At 45.0% G+C, this 13,961-nt stretch overlaps 1 protein-coding gene and 1 non-coding gene across 13 annotated transcripts in view; one reads left to right on the forward strand and one right to left on the reverse strand.

Annotated features, from left to right (window-relative positions):
• The window catches only part of tbc1d32 (TBC1 domain family, member 32), a 404,895-nt gene that overhangs the window by 329,242 nt on the left and 61,692 nt on the right, over nucleotides 1-13,961 (forward strand). For 6 of the 12 annotated variants that reach the window (XR_015079553.1, XM_085997302.1, XM_085997303.1 and 3 more), the window contains 2 exons: nucleotides 10,515-10,584; nucleotides 12,658-12,773. Coding sequence is in view for 8 of the 12 variants with exons in the window: in XM_085997302.1 (XP_085853428.1) it covers nucleotides 10,515-10,584; nucleotides 12,658-12,773 (186 nt within the window). In the remaining 4 variants the exon portion in view is untranslated. Of the gene's footprint in view, nucleotides 1-10,514; nucleotides 10,585-12,657; nucleotides 12,782-13,961 lie in introns of all 12 variants that reach the window. The other 6 variants (XR_015079556.1, XR_015079554.1, XR_015079555.1 and 3 more) reach the window with 2 other exon arrangements.
• On the reverse strand, nucleotides 5,090-5,171 carry trnas-uga (transfer RNA serine (anticodon UGA)). The gene has a single exon. It is a non-coding gene; the product is annotated as a tRNA-Ser (tRNA).

Below are 13,961 nucleotides of genomic sequence, written 5' to 3' on the forward strand. Positions count from 1 at the left end.
ATAATGGATAATCAAGAGGCTATTGGGGTGGGGAGGGGGGGGGAACTTAAAGCAATCACTATCACTAGAGAAAAAGTACTAGGCAAACTAATGGGACTAAAGGTGGACAAGCCCCCTGGACCCGATGGCCTGCATCCTAGAGTCTTAAAAGAGGTGGCTGCAGAGATAGTGGATGCATTGGTTGTAATCTACCAAAATTCCTTGGATTCTGGAGAGGTCCCAGTGGACTGGAAAACCGCAAATGTAAAGCTCCTATTTAAGAAAGGAGGGAGACAGAAAGCAGGCAACTATCGACCAGTTAGCTTAATATCTGTCATTGGGAAAATGCTGTAGTCCATCATTAAGGAAGCGGTAGCAGGACATTTAGAAAATCATAATATAGTCAAGCAGAGTCAGCATGGTTTTATGAAAGGGAAATCGTGTTTGACAAATTTGCTGGAATTCTTTGAGGATGTAACAAGCAGGGTGGATAAAGGGGAACCAGTAGATGTCGTGTATTTGGATTTCCAGAAGGCATTCGATAAGGTGCCACATAAAAGGTTACTACGCAAGATAAGAGCTAACGGGGTTGGGGATAATATATTAGCATGGATAGAGGATTGGTTAACTAACAGAAAACAGAGAGTTGGGACAAATGGGTCATTTTCAGGTTGTCAAACTAACTAGTGGGGTGCCATCAGTGCTGGGGCCTCAACTATTTACTATCTATATTAATGACTTGGATGAAGGCACTGAGTGTAATGTAGCCAAATTTGCTGATGATTCAAAGATAGGTGGGAAAGCAAAGGGAAATAGATAGGTTAAATGAGTGGGCAAAAATCTGGCAGATGGAGTTTAATGTGGGAAAATGCGAGGTTATTCACTTGGGTAGGAAAAATAAAAAAGCAAATTATTATTTAAATGGGGAGAGATTACAAAATGCTGAGGTACAGAGGGATAGAGTTATACAGCACAGAAAGAGGCCTTCGGCCCATCGTGTCCGCACCGGCCATCAAGCCCTGTCTATTCTAATCCCATTTTCCAGCACTTGGTCCATAGCCTTGTATGCTATGGTATTTCAAGTGCTCATCTAAATGCTTCTTGAATGTTGTGAGGGTTCCTGCCTCAACCGCCCTTTCAAGCAGTGAGTTCCAGATTCCAACCACCCTCTGGGTGAAAAAGTTTTTCCTCAAATCCCCTCTAAACCTCCTGCCCCTTACCTTGAAACTATGCCCCCTGTACTAAGGGAAAAAGTTCCTTTCTATCGACCCTATCTATGCCCCTCATCATTTTGTACGCCTCAATCAGGTCCCCTCTCAGCCTTCTCTGCTCTAAGGAAAACAACCCCAGCCTGTCCAGTCTCTCTTCATAGCTGAAGCGCTCCAGCCCAGGTAACAGCCTGGTGAATCTCCTCTGCACCCTCTCCAATGCAATCACATCCCTCCTATAGTGTGGCGACCAGAACTGCACACAGTATTCCAGCTGTGGCTTAACTAGCATTTTATACAGCTCCATCATAACCTTCCTGCTCTTATATTCTATGCCTCGGCTAATGAAGGCAAGTATTCCATATGCCTTTTTAACCACCTTACCTACCTGTTGCCTTCAGGGATCTATGTACATGTCCCTTTGATCCTTTGTCCTTCCTAGGGTCCAACTATTCATTGGCCCAGAAATTCGGGTCTCCACGGGTGAGTACGCACGGGGTACTCACCCGTAGGCCGAATGGAAGTGCCGGTTTTCTGCATGCACTGCGCATGCGCGGGAAACCGGCACTTCCGTTCCTCTGAATGAAGAGGTTCAGAGGTCGAACGCGCGCGCAGGAGAGGCTGCGCGTGTGCATCAAACTTAGGTTTTTTTTGCAGGTTTTCCCGGGATCGTAAGCCTGCAGGATTTAGAAATGTAAAAAGCAGGCGTAAGGTCTGCTTTTTACAAGGTAAGTGGTCAATTAATTAAAATGAAAACATTTTTTCCACAGGTTTATTATTTTTAAATACTTTAAAGCAAGGTAAGTTTATTTTTAGCCTCGTTAGAATATAAAATTATTTTTTTCAAAAATGTAAATTATTGTTTAAAATAGTTATTTCATGTAATTTATAGTTTATTTAAAAAGAGTGATTTAAAAAAAAAATTATTTGAAGGTTTACTGCTATTTTGGGGCCGTAGTATTTGTAAGTTTTGACAGGTCTTCCTGTCAATCTTATGAATGGGCTTTTCCCTCCTCCGATTGGCTGCCCATGGCCCATGTGATCCCAGGGGACGCATCGCACTAACTGCGCCCCTGGGACACGCAAGCACTGCGCGCCGGCAGCTGGGCCAGGCCCCGGATCGGAATTCCACAGGGCCCTACAGCTCAACTGCCGGTGCGCTAGGTAAGTGCAGGTCGGGGGCTTACACCCGCGGGAAGCCCCCGACCTGAATTTCTGGGCCAATGTGTATTTCCTTGCCTTGTCAGTCCTCCCAAAATACATCACCTCACACTTTTCAGGGTTAAATTCCATTTGCCACTGTTCTGCCCATCTAACCAACCCGTCTATATCGTCCAGTAGCCTGCGGCATCCCTCCTCGCTATTTACCACTCCACCAATTTTCGTGTCATCTGCGAACTTACTGATCATACCTCCTACATTCATATCTAAATCATTAATGTACACTACAAACAGCAAAGGACCCAGCACCGATCCCTGCGGTACACCACTGGACACAGGCTTCCAGTCACAAAAACAACCTTCGACCATCACCCTCTGCCTCCTACCACTAAGCCAATTTTGGATCCAATGTACCAAATTGCCCTGGATCCCATGGGCTCTTACCTTCTTGACCAGTCTCCCATGTGGGACTTTGTCAAAAGCCTTACTGAAGCCCATGTAGACTACATCAACTGCACTACCCTCATCCACATACCTAGTCACCCCCTCAAAAAATTCAATCAAATTGGTTAGACATGATCTCCCCCTGACAAAGCCATGCTGACTATCCTTGATTAATCCTTGCCTCTCCAAGTGGAGACTAATTTTGTCCCTCAGAATTTTTTCCAATAATTTCCCTGCCACTGATGTTAGGCTCACTGGCCTGTAATTCCCTGGTTTATCCCTGCTACCCTTCTTGAATAATGGTACTACGTTAGATGTTCTCCAGTCTTCTGGCACCTCCCCTGTGGCCAGAGAGGTTCTGAAAATTTGTGTCCGAGCCCCTGCAATCTCCTCCCTTGCCTCACACAGCAGCCTGGGATACATCTCGTATCCCCAGGCCCTGGGGATTTATCCACTTTTAAGCCCGCTAAAACCGCTAGTACCTCCTCCCTCTCAATACTAATTTGATTTGGGGGTCTTTGTACATGAATCACAAAAAGTTAGCATGCAGGTGCAGCAAGTAATTAGGAAGGCAAATGGAATGTTGGCCCTTATTGCAAAGGGAATGGAGTATAAAAGTAGGGAAGTCCTGTTACAACTGTACAGGGCGTTGGTGAGACTACACCTGGAGTACTGCGTACAGTTTTGGTCTCCTTATTTAAGGAAGGATACACTTGCATTGGAGGCAGTTCAGAGAAGGTTCACGAAGTTGATTCTGGAGATGAAGGGGTTGTCTTATGAAGAAAGGTTGAGCAGGTTGGGCCTATACTCATTGGAGTTTAGAAGAATGAGAGGGGATCTTGTTGAAACATATAAGATTCTGAAGGGGCTTGACAGGGTAGATGCAGAGAGGATGTTTATCTCATGGGGGAACCTAGAACTTGCGGGCATAATTTCAGAATAAGGGGGCACCCTTTTAAATCGGAAATGAGGAGGAATTTCTTCTCTGAGGGTTGTGAATATTTGGAATTCTCTTCCCAGCGAGCTGTGGAGGCTGGGTCATTGAATATATTTAAGGTGGAGACAGACAGATTTTTGAAAGGTATGGAAGTCAAGGGTTATGGGGAGTTGAGGCCAAGATCAGATGAGCCATGATCTTATTGAATGGTGGAACAGGCTCGACTGGCCAAATGACCTACTCCTGCTCCTACATCTTATGTTCTTATGCCCAGAATGCATATTGAAGCTAGGTTCCTTCTCACCAAACCTTCAGACCTTGACATAATGGGCATTTTAATGGTTTAACTGCTAATCAATTTAACCTGATATTTCTTGTCTGAATTTTCAAAGGAATAGGAGATGACCTGTGCAATCCCAGAAAGTTAACATGACCTTGCTAATAATTGCTAATGTGTTAGCTTTGGTGCCTCTATTGTTCTGGCCAGTCTACTATTAACACCTCACATGGGATGTTGCCAACTCATCTGCTTCTTCTGACGCACCCATTGTCCCGACTAATCGCGAATATTAGCATATCCTAATCGGACAGTGACCTTGAGAAGTTATGATTAACTTTGATGGGACACCTGACAGGCTGACACAGAGAAAATTCTAACACGAGACATGTGTAATATATTGTTTGTAAGAGCTGTGACATAGACATAGAACATAGAAGATAGGAGCAGGAGTAGGCCATTTGGCCCTTCGAGCCTGCTCCGCCATTCAGTGAGATCATGGCTGATCATCCAAATTCAGTACCCTGTCCCTGCCTTCTCCCCATATCCCTTGATCCCTTTAGCCTTAAGAAATATATCCAACCCTTTCTTGAATATATTTAATGAACTGGCCTCCACCGCCCTCTGTGGCAGAGAATTCTCTCTGGGTGAAGAAATTCCTCCTCATTTCAGTACTAAATGGCTTACCCCTTATCCTTAGACTATGACCCCTGGTTCTGGACTCCCCGGCCATCAAAAACATCCTTCCTGCATCTAGTCTGTCCAGGCCTGACAGGATTTTATAGGTTTCGATGAGATCCCCTCTCAATCTTCTAAACTCCAGTGAGTATAAGCCCAATCGACACAATCTCTCCTCATACGTCATTCCTGCCATCCCAGGTATCAGCCTGGTGAATCTTCGCTGCACTCCTTCCCTGGCAAGAACGTCCTTCCTCGGGTAAGGCAACCAAAACTGCACGCAATATTCAAGGTGCGGTCTCACCAAGGCCCTGTACAACTGTAGCAAGACATCCCTGTTCCTGTACTCGAACCCTCTTGCTATGAAGGCCAACATACCATTTGCAAAGAATTTTGTAGCAGATTCGCTGCGAGCAGGGTTCGAACCTGCGCGGAGAAACCCCATTGGATTTCAAGTCCAACACCTTAACCACTCGGCCATCGCAGCTGGGCGTGGAGATTGGGAAGGGCGAGAGAGCCTGTTCTCGTGTTGGTCTCGGAGCTGTTTCATACTTAAAAGTAAACATGCTGTGAATTAACAAATTTGCACAGGCACCAGAGACCTGTTAGAGGTTAAATAAAGCCACTAATGAGGTTTATTATCCAAAAAAGAGCAACTGATTTCATGATTTTTAAGAGTTTGTCTGATGTCTCATGGTTTGAGAAGGTGGGGTAGCAATATGGCATTACTGTATATATGCTTTTAAGTGGTTGCTGTTGTTGTAAAAGTTGTTGTTGTACGATTTGTCCACGGACAAAAAGGTCGCACTCAAAGGAGCGCATGGCCCACTCAGTACAAAAAAAATTAGAGGGAACATTGGCGGTAAGTACCCGAATTTCTAGGCCAAGGATCCCATATGATTTTTTAACAGCCTTCTCAACTTGTCCTACCACCTTCAAAGATTTGTGTACATATACCCCAGGGGGAAAAAATTGGGTATCGCCCATTTTGGGGCGCTAATATCGGCCAGACGCAAAGTTTAGCACCCGCCACTAATTATCGCCTCCGACTGCAAAATTCGCCTCTATTGGCCCTGGAGGTGATTTGAGTGCTAAATCAAGGGCTACACACCTCTCTTAAGGCGCTAACGTCGGGGAGCGAGGCGCTACCTCAGAACGCTACCGAAGCTCAGGTGATGTCAGTTACCATGGAGGCCAGACAGACTGGCATTGTCCAGTTATTAGAGATGGGGCGCTTCAGCTATGAAGAGAGACTGGACAGGCTGGGGTTGTTTTCCTTAGGGCAGAGAAGGCTGAGGGGGGACCTGATTGAGGTGTACAAAATTATGAGGGGCATAGATAGGGTAGATAGAAAGGAACTTTTCCCCTTAGTAGAGGGGTCAAATAACCAGGGGGCATAGTTTCAAGGTAAGGGGCAGGAGGTTTAGAGGGGATTTGAGGAAAAACTTTTTCACCCAGAGGCTGGTTGGAATCTGGAACTCACTGCCTGAAAGGGTGGTAGAAGCAAGAACCCTCACAACATTCAAGAAGCATTTAGATGAGCACTTGAAACACCATAGCATACAAGGCTACAGACCAAGAGCTGGAAAATGGGATTAGAATAGACAGGGCTTGATGGTCGGCACGGACACGATGGGCCAAAGGGCCTCTTTTGGTGCTGTATAACTCTATGACTGCGTGTACCAAAAATTGTGTTGACAAGAAAAAGCAGGAAGTGCAAGCCTTTAAATAGTGCTCCCCCAGCCCCTTCCAGACTCAAACATTTCCCTCTACCTGTCGTTCCTAGGGCAAGCGCTAAGGCAGGGGCTTGACTCAGTTTCCAGTCCGGGGCGTTGCACGCTCAACTGACGTCACGATCTGCGGGCGCAGGAGATCGTGGCGGTAGTGTTTAGCGCTGCCGCAAAACGACTGGTCAATTTCGCGAGTGGCGCTAAAATTGCCGTGCTCGGGTGCTAAGCTCCTAGCGCCCCGTTAGAGCCCCCCGGAGGCGCTAACCAACTGAATTTTTCCCCCCTTGTCTCTCTGTTCCTGAACCCCCTTTAAATTTGTACCATTTAGTTCATATTGCTTCTCCTCATTCTATCAAAATGCATCAACTTCACTGCGTTAAATTTCATCTGTTGTGTGTCTGCCCATTGTCCAAGTCTGTGTCCTCCTGAAGTCTGTTACTATCCTTCTCATTGATTACTACATTTCTGAGTTTTGTGTATCTGCAAACTTTGAAATTATGCCCTGTGTACCCAAGTCCAGGTCATTAATATGTATCAAAAAGAGCAGTGGTCCTAATACCAACCTTTCACGAGTGAAAAACAACTGATCACCATTACTCTCTGCTTTCTGTCCCTTAGCCAATTTTGTATCCGTATCTATGCTGCCATTGCCCCTTTAATCCCATGGGCTTTAATTTTGCTCACAAATTTGTTATGTGGTACTTTGTCAAACACCTTTTGAAATTTCATATGCACAACATCAACCGCACTACCCTCATCAACCCTCTCCGGTACTTCATCAAAGAACTCGATCAAGGTAGTCAAACATGATTTGCTGTTAATAAGTCCATGCTGACTTTCATTTATTAGTCCGTAGTTTTCCAAATGCCAAATAATTTTGTCCTGTATTATTGTCTCTTAATAGTTTCCCCGCTACAGATGTTAGGCTGACTGGCCTGTAGTTACTGGGTTTATCCCTCTCCCCTTTTTTGAACAGGGGTGTAACATTTGCAATCCACCAGTCCCCTGGCACCACCCTCATATCCAAGGAAGATTGTGCCCAGAGCCTCCGCAATTTCCACCCAAGGGATATGGGGATATTGCGGGAAGGTGGAGTTGAGGTAGCAGATCAGCCACGATCTTATTGAATGGCGGAGCAGGCTCAATGGGCTGAATGGCCTCCTGCTGCTCCTATTTCGTATTTTCATATGTTTTTATGCGCTTCCCTCAGTAACCTAGGATGCATCCTATCCAGGCCAGGTGACTTTTCTACTTTGAGAACTGCCAGCCTTTTAAGTACATCCTCTTTACCTATTTTTATCCTATCCAATATCGCTACTGCTCCCTCCTTTACTGCTACATTGGCAGCATCCTCTTCTCTAGTGAAGACAGTTGCAAAATACTCGCTATGAACTTCGGTAGTTGTGTACAGCTAATAGAATCATTGGGCTTAATTTTGACTCCCGGGCGGGAACGCATCACAGCGAGCCGCGTGCCCACCTGGGAGAGACAGCACGCAGGTTTGGCCGATTTTAATAGCCGGGCTTCATTAACGTGCCACTTGCCGACTTTCTGGAAAAAAAGGTTGGGATAACGACGAGAAGAGGCTGTTCACTCAGGGTTCAAGTTAAAATAGCAGAATCGGGTCCCGATGATATCATCTTCAGGCAGGTGTCCTTGCTGTTTGCAATTTAACACTGCATTCAGCCAGATCGGAGCAGGAAATGAGTGGGTAAATCCCCCGCTCCATTTTAACTGCCCCCCTCTTGGGACTGGATTTTTCCAACCTTAGCAGGTTCGGGGCAGGCGATGCCCATGGCACGTGGGGACCACGGATCTGTCTCGATCCTGGCCTCCAACAAGATTTTCTGTTGCTGGGGCTTGTTAAGCCCGCCCTGTGAGGTTCCCGACCAATTAATAGGAAGCGGATCTGATGACGTAATTTGATGACGCGTCATCAGCCAGTTTCCTTAAAGGGACCATGTCCACAATCATTTTGACAGTTGTGCTATCAATGTTCTGCAGCATTGGGGTGCTGCAAACACTGACGAGCACTGCACAAAGGTGCATGGCTGCACCCAGGCTCTCCCATTACTCAGTCACAGTACGCAGGGAAGTTCTCTTCCCTTCCAATGGGCGGAAGAGATCTCACCAGGAGACCTTCACAGCCTGGTTGCACATTGATCAGGAGGGCACAAGCAGGGATGTCATCAGGAGGACCAGGCTGCAGTGGCGCAAACCTTTCAATGATCTCAGTAGATCACAAAACGTTACTGCAAAGCCACACTCAGCCTCATCCTGATTTGCCACTCAGCACATCCTGCATATCCTTACTCACACCAACTTACCTTGCCCCTCCACCCATCCCTCTCTATCTACATTATCACTTCCCCATCTCACTAGCCACCCCTCACACTGCAAGCCTACCAACTAACAACACATAAGGGTAGGCAGTTGGATGTTATCACCAATGTTCATGTAAAGTTTTTGTCAATGTGTTGTCAAACATTGAAATCTTTATTTTCAACACTTTGCCTTCTTGGACAGATCTGTGTGCACCTTTGGAAGTGGCTTAGTGAGTTGCAATGAATGGTGAGACATAACGGTGCCCCCCAGCAATGGTGATGAGTGTGAAAGGAATGGCTTGGGCATTGCAGGGATGCTTTTTGGTGTGGGGTGGTGCCAACCTGGTGCATCATGTGGCAGCCAGGGTGTACAGCGTCAAGTGAAGTAAATCTGGCCATGGTGAGGCCATCCCATGCCTCCCGGGCAGCAAGGTGGTCGGGTGCTGATGCCCTGTGCAGTATCAGGTGATTGCGGAGAAGGTTAGTGCTGCTGGTGTTGTTGTTGGTGCTGCTGGTGTGCCTGGTGATGCGGATGTTAGGCTGGTCGTGGTAGGATTCTGAGGACCAGGTTAAATTGTTTCCAAGGGCACCAATGCTGATGTAATAGATGGCAGGTGAGGTTAAGATGACAGAAGCGATCTGTCAATGGTGAGAGAGGTTGCTCCAAGGAGGTGACACTGGATAGAGTGTTTGCTCCAAACACTTCAAACCTCCATAAAGCTGAAAAGTGTATTCCAAATCCTGAAGTCTCCAGCCGCTAAGATTGGAAATTGAACAGCTGTGAAATGGTAGCTTTTATAGCACTTTTGCAGCTGTCAACTATTCACAGCAATGAAGAGTCATTGAGAACCTGACACACTTACCTGGCATGATCCCCGAGCGCCAGGAACCTTGTAAAAAACATGAAAAAATCGTTACGACCTGGTAAAATGCTGCCTAAGTATCTCAATTGCCCTACCCGCCGCTTCGTGCCGGGTCTGCAAACCGCAGGCAGATCCGCCACTTGGGAAATTAACAAGGAGGCAGGTTCAGAGCGGACTTTCGCCCCGCTGTTAATCACTGCCATTTTGACAGCGGACCCGCATCCGAACCCGCTCTCTGAGCCCTGGCAAAACTCAGCCCTTGGTGTCCATCAGGCAGGGGGGAAGTTAAAATTGACCCTGTTATCTACCATAGTGATTTGATATGTGGTAAAGAATAACCCTCAGTCAAGTTTATGAAACCCTGCTGAATTGCATAAGACCTCAATGATATTCAAAAATCGAATATATTACTTTAAAGGAAAGCACTGCCGATAGTTGCGCATGTAAGACATTTAATATAGAATCATATATCACAGAAGGAGGTCATTCCACCCATCGTGTTTGTACCGGCTTTCTGAAAGGGCTATCCGAATAGTCCCACCTCCCTGCTCTTTGCCCATCGCCCTGCAATTTTTTTCCTTTTCAAGTACATATCCAATTCCCTTTTGAAAGTTACTATTGAATCTGCTTCCATCACCCTTTCTGCAGCGCATTCCAGATTACATCGACTCATTGAGTAAAATAAATTCGCCTCATCACCCCTCTGGTTTTTTGCCAATAAATGAAGATGTAATGGAAGTACAGTATTATATGGTTGTAATAATATTGGTAAGACATTTAGTTGAACAAGTGTCTCTGCTTTCTTAATCCATTGCTATTTGGGTTTTGAAATTATACTGCAGCATATCTGGATAGAGATGATGGGCTTTCATCTGAATATTGCACTGAATATTTCCTTTTTTTCTTTTCATAGCGACTGATACTAGTGTCAAACATCTCAGCCTTTCTCCTATTCAGCAGCTTGGAATAAATATAGTTGTCAGGTATTTTGCACTTTATATACATCTTTTAAACTGTATGTTAAACTTTTTTTCTATGCAACAGGTCATTAGATCAAACAGAAAAGTATTTAGAATTCTTAATTGTGAGATTGGGTGAATGCAAATTACTCTTAGTAAACTGTAGATTGTTGAATTGCTTTTGGATCTGTTGATGTAATTTCCTTTTCTTACATTAGGTGGCACTAATGCCATTACAAAATTGTAAATGTTTGTTTCAAAAGTAATAATATTTAAAACTAGTGTATTTCTTTTAGCTAAATGCTTTTTCCATTATGCTACTTCTTTATCTGTTTCATAATAATATAAAAAAGAAAGACTTGCATTTATATAGCGCCTATCACGACCACCGGATGTCCCAAAGCGCTTTACAGCCAATGAAGTACTTTTTGAAGTGTAGTCACTGTTGTAATGTAGGAAACACGGCAGCCAATTTGCGCACAGCAAGCTCCTACAAACAACAATGTAACAATGACCAGATAATCTGTTTTTTAGTGATGTTGATTGAGAGATAAATATTGGCTAGGACACCAGGGATAACTCTCCTGTTTTTCTTCGAAATAATGCCCGAGGATCATTTATGTCCACCTAAGAGAGCAGACAGGACCTCAGTTTAACAAATCATCTGAAAGACAGCACCTCCAACAATGCAGCACTCCCTCATTACTGCACTTGAGTGTCTCCTCTTCTTAGGCAGTCCCTCGGAACCGAGGATGACTTGCTTCCATGTGTTCTCAGGTGACTGATAAGTCCAATGCGGGACCTACAGTCTCTGTCACAGGTGGAGCAGATGGTGGTTGAAGGGGCGGTTGGGTGGGGTGCTTGGGTTGACGTGCGCTGCCTGCGCTTGGCTTCCGCTTGCTCCTGGCAAAGAGACTCGAGGTGTTCGGTGCCTTCCCGGATGCTTCTCCTCCACTTTGTGCAGTCTTGGGCCAGGGATTCCCAGGTGTCGGTGGGGATGTTACACTTTTTCAAGGAGGCTTTAAGGGTGTCCTTGAAGCGTTTCCTCTGCCCACCTGGGGCTCTCTTGCCGTGCCGGAGCTCCGAATAGAGCGCTTGTTTTGGGAGTCTCGTATCGGGCATGCGGACAATGTGACCTGTCCATCGGAGCTGATTGAGCGTGGTCAAAGCTTTGATGCTGGGGATGTTGGCCTGAGCAAGAACACTGGCGTTGGTGCGTCTATCCTGCCAATGGATTTGCAGGACCTTGTGGAGGCAGCGTTGGTGGTACCTCTCCAGTGCTTTGAGGTGCCTGCTGTACATGGTCCATGTCTCTGAGGCATACAGCAGGGCAGGTATCACTGCTGCCCTGTAAACCATGAGCTTAGTGCCGGGTTTGAGGTCCTGGTCTTCAAACACTCTCTTCCTCAGGCGACCGAAGGCTGCACTGGCACACTGAAGGCGGTGTTGGACTTCGTCGTCGACATCTGCCCTTGTTGACAGTAGGCTCCCGAGGTATGGAAAGTGGTCCACGTTGTCCAAGGCCTTGTCGTGGATTTTGATAATTGGGGGGCAGCACTGTGTGGCGGGGGCAGGTTGGTAGAGGACCTTTGTCTTACGGATGTTTAGTGTAAGGCCCATGCTCTCGTATGCTTCGGTGAAGGTATTTACGATGGTTTGGAGTTCGACCTCCGAGTGAGCGCAGACGCAAGCGTCGTCTGCATACTGTAATTCGACGACAGAGGATGGGACGACCTTGGATCTGGACTGGAGGCGACGGAGGTTGAATAGTTTCCCGTTTGTTCACTCCCTCATTACTGCACTGGAATGTCTGCCTAGAATTTTGTGCTCAAGATTCTGGAGTGGGACTTGAACCCACAACCTTTTGACTTGGAGGCGAGGGCATTACGACTGAGCCACGGTTGACACTTTAAACATTGGCAGATCAATAGTATTGCTACCATAGGTCAACCTATAGATGGTTATTTGTATAACAGAACAAACATTTTAGTACATTTTGGTAGGTGTTAACCCATACACAAGACTGCAGTCTCACTTCTTTAGGATGCCTAGATAATACTGTAATAACTGAGTATGTTCAAAATCTCTCTGTTCCAGATATGGCAGGTTCCTTGGTTTATTAAAGGATGATTCTGACCAGGAGCTTGCAATTTTGCTGATGCACTGTGATAGATTTATGAAACAACAACAAACTACCATAAGCTCGTCACTTTGTATCCTTGTGTGTGGTTTTATACTTAGTGTTTTGAATACTTAATGCTTATGCAGAGCCATATATTTGTTTTCATTACTTTGAATTACACGTACAGTAGATTTGATTACTGTGGATTCCCAAAAGTCTGCCTTCATGTCTTTAATCCCACTTCAATTCCCAGCCGTACTTTTTTTTCATTATTATTCATTTCTATTTTGATGTTACTTAATCAGAATAGTCCTAAGAATATAACTCAACGTGTGATTTTTTTTGGGCCCCTGGAAGCAGAGTGTGGGGTACATTTGCTTAGCGGAATGGTGATTAGGCATTCATTTAATTTTATTCACTCAGAATTTCATTTGGTATATAGCACCTATCATCAGACAGTGCATTCCAGATCTCAACAACTTGCTGTGTCTAAAAACCACTTTTCTCTATTTTGCATCTTGCTCTTTATAAAGTGCTGGGCTCACAACTCATTATCATATACTGTTTCATTGCAATTCCAATACTCTGGTGCACAAAAAGTGCTCAATGGAAAGCATTTTAAAATTAAACTTTTAACATCAAGATTTCTGGCTGATCGCTGAACAGTGGTTTAGTGGTCAGATGTCATTCACAAAGCTGTTTTGTTATAGTTTGTGGCATTTTAAATACATATTGGTAAATGATAAAACTGCAAATCCTAGAAATCTGAAATAAGGACAGGAAATACCTAGCAGTATCTGAAAACAGAAATGATGGATTAGTATTTCAGGTGGCGCTCTTTCATCAGAACTCCGTCCTGACAAAAGGTCTCCCATCAAAAAGATCACTTTACAATTTCTCTTTGCAGATGCTGATGGACCTGCCATTTACTTCAAGCATTTTCTGTTTTTATTTTTTTCTAAATTATCACAGTAGTAGGAATGGCACGGATAGCATGTTGATGATCTGCTTGCTTCATTAATCCTCTATTTGTCTTAATTTCAGATGACCACATACACACTTAGATTGTAAGGCATTAAAAGTACAAATTATCACAAAGGCAGGCTAAAAGACAGTGCAGTGCACACTCAACTGCATGAGGCACAGCACCAATTTCCTAAAAAATCAGCCATATAATGTTTGTAAGATGAGAGTTTAGATACAACTCTCAAAAGGACTGAAAGAAATGTTTACATACACCATTTTATTGACACCTCCCCCCAGTAGGAAAAGGATGATG

The sequence above is a fragment of the Somniosus microcephalus genome, chromosome 9, assembly GCF_052327205.1.
Source record: "Somniosus microcephalus isolate GS21.2 chromosome 9, FLI_Smic_1.0, whole genome shotgun sequence".
NCBI classification, from domain to species: domain Eukaryota; kingdom Metazoa; phylum Chordata; class Chondrichthyes; order Squaliformes; family Somniosidae; genus Somniosus; species Somniosus microcephalus.